The sequence below is a fragment of the Propithecus coquereli genome, unplaced genomic scaffold, assembly GCF_000956105.1.
Source record: "Propithecus coquereli isolate 6110/MARCELLA unplaced genomic scaffold, Pcoq_1.0 Scaffold668, whole genome shotgun sequence".
NCBI classification, from domain to species: Eukaryota; Metazoa; Chordata; class Mammalia; order Primates; family Indriidae; genus Propithecus; species Propithecus coquereli.
The window spans coordinates 165,488-177,674 of NW_012152707.1; the positions used below are offsets into that span (position 1 = coordinate 165,488).

Consider the following 12,187-nt stretch of genomic DNA (forward strand, 5'->3'; position numbering starts at 1 on the left):
TCTCTAACGTACGGTTAATTTTTGAAAAGAACATAATTCTTGCTTTACAGCAGAGCCTTTCATATTAACCGTGTAACTTAATTTTTTTCTTTGGGAGTTAAATTACAAATTTTAAATCTTTGGGTTCAGCTTTTTGTATTCTTAATTGTTCCGCGGGGGGCCCGAAGGGGAAGGGGCCGTGATAAACTAGACTGAGAAGGAATTCATTGTGACTCCGCCTTACATCTGGCTAAAGCCACAGGAAACGACCCTGCCTCGCTTTGTTTAAAGACGTAGGATTCTAGCGAGCTTTTTCTTTTTTTCTTAAGCTTACCGTGTTCCAGATACTGCACAGATCTATTTTATCACATTTGTCATTCTCATTTTTACAGCTATGGAAAGTGCGTCTCAACTTCAGTGCCTTGCCTTGGATATTCGACTCAGCTCACCGCGCCCTCATCAGCGTTCCCAGTCCCCGCCGAGCCTTTGCCGACGGTCTCGCTCCATCCAGGCCAACTGGGGTGATGCTGGGGGTGTCTGCGGTATTCGAGCCTGGCTGGGCGTGAGGGCCCCGGGACCAAGTCCCACGCCCGAACTCGTCCAGGTCCGGGTCTGGTTTTTCCCATCCCCCCAGCTTAGCCGGTTGGGCGACCGAGAAACCATAGAACTGAAACAGCCCAGAGCGTCGCTCCCCTGGCCGCCAAGTGCTGACGCCGCGCTGGGGGCGGGGCCACTGGAGGCCGTGGGGAGAGGAGGGAGAAGCCGGGAAGGGGAGGGCTGGCCGGCCCTGCAGCGCCCCGCCGCGGCCGCGGCCGGAAGCGGTCTCGTCGGCCCTCCGGCGCTGGAACCCTGACGCACGGAGCGAGAGCGAGAACTAGAGAGAAAGGGGTAGAAATGGCGGCTCCGTTCGGCTCCCGCTGAGCAGGGCGAAGCCGGCGGAGGATCTGTGCTGTCAGCTTGCAGTATTGCTCCCGCCTCTCGCTACCTCCCTTCTCGCGCCGACTTCCCTTCCTCTGCCCTGCTCTCCGCTGTCCTTGTCTGCGCTCCGCAGAGTCTGGGCCGGCTCGTCTCTCTCCGCCCGGCTCGGCTCCACTGGCCCTGACTGCCCGGCCGGCGGGCCGGCCTTACTCGGCTCTCCCGGGAGCGGCGGGCGCGGCGTGGACCCCGTCCTCCTGGCTGGACCATGGTGAACACCCGGAAGAGCTCTCTGCGCCTTCTCGGGTCCAAGTCTCCTGGGCCCGGGCCTGGGCCTGGGGCCGGAGCAGAGCCTGGGGCGACTGGAGGCAGCAGCCATTTCATCTCCTCTCGGACCCGCTCCTCCAAGACCCGCGCTGCCAGCTGCCCCGCCGCCAAGGCCGGGGGAAGCGGTGGCACCGGCGTCGCTCTGGATGAGGCCCGGGTAAGAGCGCGGCGTCCCGAGTCCAGAGGCTTGGAAGTGCCGGCCCGGCCGCCGGGGCTTTGTCTGGCCGGGTTGAGGGCAGGAAGCCTCTAGTGGAGACCGCTTGGGCGGCTGGAGACAGGGTTCGCGGGTGCGGTGGAGGGTGGCAGTCCGTTGAAGGGCCTCGATTCTAACCCTTTTGCTTTGCTGGGCTGGCTCTTTTGTGTAAATAACAGTACTTGAGTCCAGAGGAGAGGAATTTGGGGTCCCTTTCGGGGGCATCCGAACGATCTGCTTTCCGTGTCCTTGTCCTGTCTCAGAGGAGAATTCTAGGGGAAGCAAGAGCAAAAGGCTAGGGTCCCTGGGTGGAAGGGTTGGAGAAGTGAAAGTTTTCGGAGGTGTCAAACCCGTCTTGAAAGTGTGTCAGTTCCTGCCGCTGTCTAACTCCAGCTTACTCTCAGTTCGGGGGTGGTTCAAGTTCGTGAGGAAGTGAGCAGAGAGCTCCAGTTGGCAGCCAGGCAGGGATGCTGCAAAAAGTTTGTAGCTGCTCTGACACCAACTTTAAAAACAAAATCAACGCTATCGCCTCTCTAGGCAGGAGAGATCAAACATAATATTGTAGCTGAAGAACCAGCCAACCAGCTAAGCAAGGTTCTAGCAGGGACCAGAGCTTTCAGGTCACAAAAGGAACATGTTGAAAGAAACAAGTCGAATGTTTTGGACACTCGATACTATCATCCCAAAATTGTGTGGTTTCTTGGATGTCTCCGTTTTTGTTATGGTAATATCACAGAAGGTGAATTAACACCATCGTTGTCATACAATTGCAAAAGTGACATTTGAAGAAGCCGGTGATGATTTATGTTTTTTAAAAAAGTGGTTGAAAGATCTTGAAATTTTATTTCCTACACGGTAAAACAAAGCTAGTGCAGATATTTATCGTTTTAAAGGAATTGACACATTTGTGCTATTAGATTGGTTCTGAATGCAGAGAAGAGTGTTTGCTTCCGTCTAGAAAGAGGTTAACTTGCTAAGTAACTTGGCTAAAAAATGCTGTTCGTTTAAAATGCTCCTTTAAATTTACACCGTTTTGTTATTCTTATGGGAGAGAAAGCAATATTTTAAGTTCTATAGGGATCTACAAAATTGCGGTTTGTGTGTGCTTTTTCTGTGTTTCATACTGTTTTGACACAAATCAAAATGGATCTAGGGAAAAACAACAGAAAAACTTTACTACACTGAAATATATGTATTGTATCTTTGAAAATGTTTTTGTCTTTTATTTGCTAAAAATCTGGAAGTTGTTTTTAGAACTGTCCTATTTAATAGACAATTTGGGGGGCTTACCGATCTCTAAATCTGAAAGTTAAGCCAAACTATTCGGTATAAGTATTCTGAAGACTAGGCTTTCTGTACAAACTATTCCAAGCATGTACAAGCTTCTTGACTTACTGAAGCTATCATATGTTTTAGAATAAAAGCAAATTTAAGAAAAAGGTCTGTCCTCTACACTTAAGGACAAATAAAATATTTAGAGTGTAAGCATTTAATTGTATCATGCTATGAATGCCTACTCTATTAGAGCAGTGTCTAACTCATCTGAAGCAATTAGCTCATCTATCAATGATCAGTTTGTGGTCCCATTTTTGAATTCATGGCTATCATGCTGTCCTTACCCCCCGAGGAATAAGGTGAGGTAATTTGTCAAGCAGCTGTTATGGAGATGTTAAAAGGCAAGGAATCAATAATCTAATGCAGAAATGAACATTTAGTAGCTTTTAAATTGCTAGAAGAATGAAAGATATTAGAGCTCTTTCTAGAAGGATACTAATGAAACTTTGTTTTAAGGACCCTTAAATGTTTTAAAGACAATAAATAACAGGCTACTGACGAGTTACTTTGAAATGTTTTTCAGTTTTAAAAAGATTTATGTTACGGTTTTAGTAACTGATAGTTATCTAATTGCTTTTTCTGATAGATTTTAGAGACTTACATCTTATATAGTGATTGGACCTTTAGAAGATGTTATAATTCTGAATTTATTAAGTTTATGGATTATATATTTATGAAGCAGGTTGTACATTTCTTTGCTGTATGTTTCTGAAGTGGATTGATTTGAGTCTGGTTAATTCTTCCTTTCCAGTTGGTTTTATAGAACTTTAGCCCTCCTGGCTCATCCTTTCTGTTGTACCTAAAGGCACGGTCTTTGTCTGTGGGGTCTGTAATAGACATTTGTTAGTGTCTATAAAGTCTTGTTTGATGGAAAATGGGGTTGCCTATATTGTTGCTTTAGAATATTCTCATTTTTATAGGAAAACATGTATTTATCTTCGTAAGACGTGTAATTGAAGAGTTTCCCCTTTTTCTGTTTTTGTACTATGTTCTTATGCTTGATGCTGATTTTTCCCTCTTTCCTCTGTGTTTTTAGATTATTTCATTCAATGTGTTTAGAGAGATTTCATTTGCTTTACAAAGCCATAGCACCAAGAGCTTTTCCTATAGTTTGCCTTTTCGACAAGAGGTGCTATCTATAGGATAGGGGGATAAGTAAAGGATACGTTCTACAGGCTACTGGAATGATTTTTTTTTTTCAGTGTTAAGGCTTATATTTTTATTATTAGTTTTGATATGTAAAAGGCTATTCTTAATGTATACAACTCAATGAGTTTGGGGATAAGTATACTCCTGTGAAGCCATCACACTGACAAGTTTCCTTGCTCCCTTTGTTATTATTGTATTATTATTGTGTTTTGTGGTAAGAACACTTAATATAAAATCTACCCTCTTAGAAAATTTTCAGTATACAATACAATATTCTTAGCTGTAGTCACTATGTATATAGTAGATCTTCAGAACTTATTTATTTGGTATAAGTGAAACCTTGTTGCTGTTGACCATTGCCTCCCCATTTCTTCCTCCCCCTGTCCCCTAGCAGTCACCCTTTTACTGAGAGTTTGACTATTTTAGATTCCATGTGTAGGTAGATTATACAGTATTTATCTTTCTGTGACTGGCATATTTCACTTAGCATAATGTCCTTTAGGTCTACCCATGTTGTCACAAATGCTAGGATTTCCTGCTTTTTTAAGGCTGAATAATATTCCATTGCACATACACACATGTAAAAATATATTCATTTATCATCAGACATTTAGATTGTTTCCATATCTTGGCTATTATGAACAATGCTACAGTGAACATAGGAATGTAGAGGTCTCCTTGAAATCCTGTTTTTAATTTCTTTGGGTAAATACCAAGAAGCAGGATTGCTGGATCATATGTCAGTTCTATTTTTGATTTTTTGAGGAACCTCCATACTATTTTCCACAGTGACTGTGCCATTTTACTTTTCCACTGACATGTACCAGGGTTCCCTTTTCTCCACATCTCCCCAACATTTGTTGTCTCTTATCTTGGTAAGAGCCATCCTGACAGGTGTGAGGTGATAGCTCATTGTGGTTTTGATTTGCATTCCCCTGATTAGTCATGTTGAGCACCTTTTCATATCCCTGTTGACCATTTGTATTTCTCCTTTAAAGAAATGTCTATTCAGGACCTTTGCCCATTTTTTGATTTTTATTTTATTTTTTTGCTATGGAGTTACCTTATACATTTTGGAATTTAACTTATATATATTGGAGTATTTTATATATTTGGGAATTTAACTCCTTATTAGATATATGATTTGCAAGTATTTTCTCCCAGTCTGTAGGTTGCCTTTGTGCTCACACCTTTTTTTTTTTTTTTTTTTTTTTTGAGTGGGGCCTTCGCTCTGTCACCCAGGCTGGAGTGCAGTGGTGCCATCGTAACTCACTGCAACCTTGAACTCTTTGGCTCAACTGATCCTTCTGCCTCAGCCTCCCCGGTAGCTGGGACTCCAGGCATGCCACCACACCCAGCTAATGTGCCCACATTTATTAAATGTCAAGTTGACTTTTAGTGCTATGTAGTTAGAGGTGATTACTCCTGTATACTGTGGCTTTTTTTTTTAAGCATGCATAAAGCTTGACCTCTTTAGATCAGCTAATCTGGGTATCGGTTATTAGCGTTTATTTGTTCCGTCTAGGTATCACTGCCAGCAAACAGTCTAATACTGTATTCACAGAACTGGACAGCAATCTTTGAGAAGTATTTTAAGTCTTTTTCTGCCTCTTTTTAGGCCTGTTTGTTAGTACTTCTGGCTTTGTCACTAGCTGTTCAGGCTTTTTGAGATGGTCATTGATTCTGAGTTCCCATCTTGTAAGGATCAAAATAAATATTTTGAGTTATTTTATAGGGAAAGTGCTATGTTACTTTTAATTTAAAAAAATCCCTGGGATCTTCTTTAATATGGTCTTTTATCACTCTGTACTTCTTTTCCAACACTTATACATTTGCCAACATAACAAAGTAGAGTGGTCAAAGTTGAGGGTTAAAAATATGGAAAAGTCATCTGAGAGGGAATTGTAATAATGTACATAACTCTCAGGTGAGTAGGGAAAAATACAAGTTCCTCGGAGTTAGAGCAAGTTTACTGTTACACTGTATCAAATTCAGGAGGAGCACAATTTAGGTGATATTGAGCAACTTGACAATGTCTCCTGCTACAATTTTGAACTAAACCAGCAGTGGAGTTCATAGGATTATCTCTGGTAGCCAGCTGAAAATGCAACTTTAAAGAATTCAATTACTGACTATTTCTGTAGTCCAAATACACATGCACCCTGTTGTTTGGGTCATGGATGAAATTTATAACCCTATAGAAGTGAATACATATTAATTCCTTAAATCATTTCCCAGAAAGTAGTCTTTTTAAAAATTTTTTTGGCAAATAGTCTTTTAACCATTTCTTTGATAGGTCATTTATTGCATATTGCCTAAATACCTAATTATAGATAAACTCGTAGCCTCTGGAAACCAGCTGGACAGGTGGTAGAAATACCACTTGTTATGAGAACTAAGGAGGCCAACTAGTGTTTGCACCAGACTGGAAAATAATCCTATCTGTTGAAGGATCTAAATGCCATATTACTTTGAATTGTATGTTTGGCATTTCTTTTAGGACAGACATAATGAAGTTTTATTTGTGTGCATTATCAATTTCATTTGTGTGCATAATCGACTTGAGTTGATTTCTTGATATTTAGGTTTTTGGTCTTTATACTACTTTTTTTTTTTGCCTCCCAATGGGGGAGGATTTTGTGAAAAATGAGTTACTGAGTAAAAAACATTTGGGATTTTTGGACAAAACGTTATATAGAAGTAGCAAGGGGGAAAATCATACATGATATGTGTTAACTTTAATTAAATATAAGCTAGATCTTTTTTGGGAAGTAAGCATATTATGTGATTTACATCAAATGATAGAAAAGACATGTACATTAAAGCTAAAAGGCTATAATTTGTATGAGCTTTTAGATACTTTGAGTATATGTTGCTGTCAGATCTTAAACTTCAGATGCTTTTGAATTATAACTATTTGGTATTAGATAATTTTTTTGAAAACATTTTCAGGTTGTTATTATAGTTTTATCTGGAGGTAGGAGATATATACCTTTGGTTAAAGTCTTTCTCTCCTAGACTCTTCCATTAGCTCCATAAGAGTAGACACTATATCTTATTTTCCCCCTAACTGCTGTATTCCTAGGGCCTAGCCCAGCATCTGACACAGTGAAGATGCTCAGTAAATACCTGTTAAATGAATGAATGAAAAACATATTGAGGAGCTCTGACCTATTTTGAGAAAATCATGATGGTAGGACTTCGAGAAGAGAGGATAAATAAAACACAGCCTCTACCTTTAGTACTGTAAGTGTGCATGTGGTATGCATATGAGAAATTATTAACAAAGTAAATTGGTTCAAGGTAGGTGCCAAATGAATAATGTAGACAGTGTGATAAGAATTCTAATCCTTTACTCACTGAATGTTTTGGTGAAACTTTTTTTTTCCCATGTTCTTTAAGGACAGAGACTATTATGTTGACAGCTGTGTCCTGAGTGCCTACAACAGTGCCTGCCATACATAGGGTTCAATAAATTTATTTATGTATTTTTTTAGAGACAGGGTCTTGCTATGATGCCCAGGTTGGACTAAAACTCCTGGGCTCAAGAGATCCTTCCACCTCAGCCTCTTGAGTAGCTGGAATTACAGACATGGGCTACCATGCCCAGCTAATTAATATTTTTTGAATGAGTGAATGGAAAGTATGCCTCATTTTAAATTATTTTCATATTGAAAGTCTTTCTTTTTTGCTATATTTACTTGTTGCATTTTGCCCTTCTGCCCTTTTGGTGGTAGCCTAATAAGAAGAGGAAGGAGTAAACTAAGATTTTTTGGCATCTCATACATGCTAGGTATTGTTTAATGTTCTCTTATTTAATCCTCATAACAACCCTATAAAGCAAGTGATGGTATCCCCATTTTATATCTGAGGAAATTGAGTTGCCTAAGAGGTTAAATGGCCTGTGGAAGGCTAAATAGGTGGCAAGTAGTAGGGGTAATATTTTAAATCTAGTTCTCTCATCTCCACTAGTGTATCTTGTCTCATCTGTATATCTTTACCTCACCTATCACTACTTTAATGCTGTTCATTTGGTAGTTTCTACCAACATCTGAAAAAGTGAAGAAGGCAGCAGTTACACAGCCAGGGAATGTCATAACTATACACACTGTGTATCAACAGCTTTTACCTCACTATCTGGAGTTGTGGTGTATAGAATTGTATTCCACTGAAAGTGGGAATAGTAGGATGTTAGGGTATGAACTACAGGACAATGATCTTCAGTAATTTCTTGTTGCCTGATTTCAGGAGACAAGGTGTAGGGAAAGGAGCAGGCATGTTGTGCAGAGATCATTTTTGCAATATTTTTTCTTCTCAATATTTTAAAGATGGCCCTGGGGGGAAAAAGTCCCTATAAGCAGACTAAAAATCTGAGGCCTGGTGTCTCCGAAAGAAGTGTACTTGGGCTGCCATCTTTCCCACTGTTTGGAGATACTGCCTTATAGTATGTACATTTTCTTTTATGCTCTAGGAAACTGTCTCTAGGGTCAGTAAAGTGTTTTCCATTTGAAAAAAATTTTTCATATTTTAAACCTCTTGAAAAGATATTATATAGCATATTTATGTTTGAAGATATGTACTGAGTTAAACATCTTTAGCATTATTAGTTTGTATCTGTATTCTAGGACCCAAATTAGGATTTGTCCTAATTTGACCCTAATTCTAGGGTCCTAGAATTAGCAGTGGTGCTTCAAATACCTATAAAATTTGTATTCTAATCTCACCAAACAGAAATTTAGAGGTAATTCAGAGCCTGGCTTTTGGTGGTGAGGCTTACTTGTTCCTTTGTTCTTTCATTCATTCAGTAAATACTTATCAAGCAGCTACTACATTAGTATGTAAGTGCCATGTGGGCAAGCATTTTTGTCTCTTTGGTTCACTGTTTTCGGGCTGTTAAGTCAGGGAGGCGTCATTGTGGTCTATGCTAATGGCACTCCCAAAGTTGTGTCATATGCCCACCTCAGTCCTCAACATCTAGCATAGTGCTTGGGATGAAGGCAGGTGGAGAACAAAACAAAGTCCCTGCTTTATGGTAGGTACCTGAAGTCTGGTGGGGGAGACAGAAAAACATGCTATAAAAAAATAATTAGCCCCTCCCTAAGGTCTAGTGCCTTCTTATCTACATTTAGATGATTTAGTAGCTTTCCTCACTTCCTGCCTGGGTTTGGAGGGGGACAGAAGCACCCTAAAGTTATTTTTGTCTAATCATTGTTATCTGAAATCTATATCCATTCTTCTTTTGGGCCTTTAAGGTCTTTAACAGCACATTTTGTGGTAAATTTAGAATTAAGCGAAGAAATGGGATATTATTATAGAGATTTGGTAGAAACCTATGGTTAGAGGGAATTATGCTTATGTGCCAGACAGCTTAAGATCTGGTTTTGTGGTTAGGGTTTAGAGTATTTAAGAGAATATAATTGAAGTAGTCTGATATTTTTGGACATAAATTTAGAAGTTACTTTAAAAACTTGTCTATTTGTCAGCCATAATGTTTTCCTTTTGGTAGGAATCCTAAGTAGCTTTAGAGAAATGGAGGAAAATTAAACTGCTTGGATTAATATTTTCATTTGTTATTTAAAACCTTTAGTGTTAGGAAACTTTCTTTTTTCCTTCAACAGTGGTGAAGATGAATTAGTTAAAGAATAAATTTTTTTTTTTTTTTTTTGAGACAGAGTCTCACTCTGTCGCTCCAGGTAGAGTGCAGTGGCGTCATCATAGCTCACAGCAACCTCAGACTCCTGGGTTCAAGCAATCCTACTGCCTCAGCCTCCCAAGTAGCTGGGACTACAGGCATGCGCCACCATGCCCGGCTAATTTTTTCTATATATATATATTTTTAGTTGTCCAGATCATTTCTTTCTATTTTTTAGTGGAGACAGGGTCTCGCTCTTGCCCAGGCTGGTCTCGAACTCCTGACCTTGAGCGATCCACCCGCCTCGGCCTCCCAGAGTGCTAGGATTACAGGCGTGAGCCACCACGCCTGGCCAAGAATAAATTTTTGATCTTTGGAAATATAATGAAAGAATGGTCAGTGAACTTTTTTTTTTTTTTTTTTTTTTTGAAACAGTCTCCCTCTGTCGCTCCAGGTAGAGTTGCAGTGGTGTTACTATAGCTCACTGCAACCTCCAACTCCTGGGCTCAAGTGACCCTCCTACCTCAGCCTCCTGGACTAGTTGGGACTACAGGTGTATGCCACCACCCTGGCTAATTTTTTTCTATTTTTAGTGGAAAGGGAGTTTTGCTCTTGCTCTGGCTGATCTCAAACTCCTGACCTTAAGTGAGCCTCCTGCCTTGGCCTCCCAGAGTGTTAAGATTACAGGTGTGAGCCACTGAGCCCGGCCATCAGTGAACTCTTTTAGCCTAAAACTATTCCTTATTTTACAACTCTGTGGATTTACTCTTTGGATTTTAACTGTTGAAATTTGAGTATTATGTTCTTTTGGAAGAATTTTTCAATAAGAAATCTCAGGTTGAAATTGTGTTTTGTAACATTATTACAAAATCATGGTTACAAAATTATGTTATGAAATTTTACTAATGTAACGCAATTAGTTTTTAAGTATATATTGAATGATTTACGTAAGAGTTTTTAGCATATTTTTATGGTGTATATTTCACTGATGTTTGAAGTCTGGGAATTCAGCATAGTTAGAAGCAAAATAATGAATTGTATTTGTTTTTTTCTTTTTTTGTTTTTTACCAAGGCCCTAAGTAAGCAAAGCTTTTTTCTTTTTAATCAAGACCTGTCTTCCTACATTACAGAGAATAGTGGTTAATAGGTAGGGTGCCCACATATCCCAGTTAGCCCTGTACAATTCTGATTTGCCTGGAACAATCACAATTTACACTTGTTCCCAAAGAATTACTGATGCCCCCAACAATCTATTTAACATGTTTGGATGATAGATTACCTGGCCACTGTATTGGTTTATGTGTATGTATTTTAAATTTTCATAAACAGTATTAGTTATAGAGCTTATTTTGTTATTATTTTTAAATTTACCACTACATTTTCATCCATGTAATAGCTATGTGTATATACAGTCACTCCTACCAACTGCTGTGTAGTACTTCAAGGGTACATCCATTGCGTTTTAACTATGTACTCTTAACTGACAGGTACCTAGATTGCTCCCTACTCCCTGCAGCTGCAAATATTGCTGCAATTAATACCCTGATACAATGTTCCTTGTGGACCTGATGTGGGAATTTCTTTGAGATAGTTACCTAGCAGTGAAATAGAGTACATGTGTGCTTCAAATAAATATTACTTAATTTTCCGTGCTAGTATCTACTCCTTGGAGTAGTGTTATAAGAGTTCTTGTATGCCCACATCCCTGCTGATATTTTGCATTTGCTAGCTTTTTAATTGCCTTTCTTTGATTACTAATGAGTTTGGGTAACTCTTTATGTCCATACTAACTTTTGTTAGTTTCCTCACCTCTAAAATGCCTGTTCAGGTCTTTTGCCCACTTTTCTATTTTCCAGTGGAGTTGCTATTACTTTCTTGTTGTTTTCCAAGAGTAATCATAGATCAGTGACTTTTAACCGTTTTTGGTCCTATAGTAAGGAATATTGTTTACATTGTGACCAGGTACACACATATAGTTTTACCTTTCCTGTTTAGGTCTTTGATTCATTTTATTCTTTCTACTAGATAACCTGTCCTTTATGGTGCCATGCCCCTTGACAGTATACTAAATTCTCATACACGTTGTGCTCTGATCTTTCTGTTCTTTTCTGTTGGTCTGTTTATGCTTGTGGCAATACCATACTGTTTTTAATACTATGGTTTTGCAGTATGTCTTAATATCCTAAATGACAAGCACTCCCTCTTTGTTATTTTTCAAAATTGATGTAGGTATTTGGGGATCTTTACTTTTTTTTTCCGTATGCATTTTCAGTTAAGATTATAGAGTTACTTAAAAGATCCATCTAGAATTTTGGTTGGCAATGTATTTTAATTCATAGATTAACTTGTAGAGAATTGACGCCTTCCTAATGAGATACCTTGTCCAAGAGCATGGAACATCTCTCATATAATATAGTTTGTATGATAATTTTCTTGTGGAATTTGATGCTTTCTTTGTAGCCTAATATTTTGTTGGTTTTAGTAAATGTTCTTAGTGTGCTTGGAAAAAATGTAAATATATGGTAGAAACAGTCAAGAGATGGAAAATATTATGGTGTGAACTCACTGATTATTCAGATACTTAAAATCTCTTTTCTTCCATATTAAGATTCTACCTGATTTTTTTGTTATTCAAATTATTTTTGTTGTTCATATTC

General features: G+C 39.3%; 1 protein-coding gene across 1 annotated transcript in view; it reads left to right on the forward strand.

The window, feature by feature from the left end:
• Positions 1 to 1,161: 1,161 nt before the first annotated feature.
• Positions 1,162 to 12,187, forward strand: part of ATAD2B (ATPase family, AAA domain containing 2B) — a 201,009-nt gene continuing 189,983 nt past the window's right edge. Inside the window, exon 1 of the mRNA XM_012660440.1 lies at positions 1,162 to 1,378. Coding sequence (XP_012515894.1) covers positions 1,163 to 1,378 — 216 coding nt within the window. The 5' untranslated portion in view covers position 1,162. The remainder of the gene's footprint in view (positions 1,379 to 12,187) is intronic.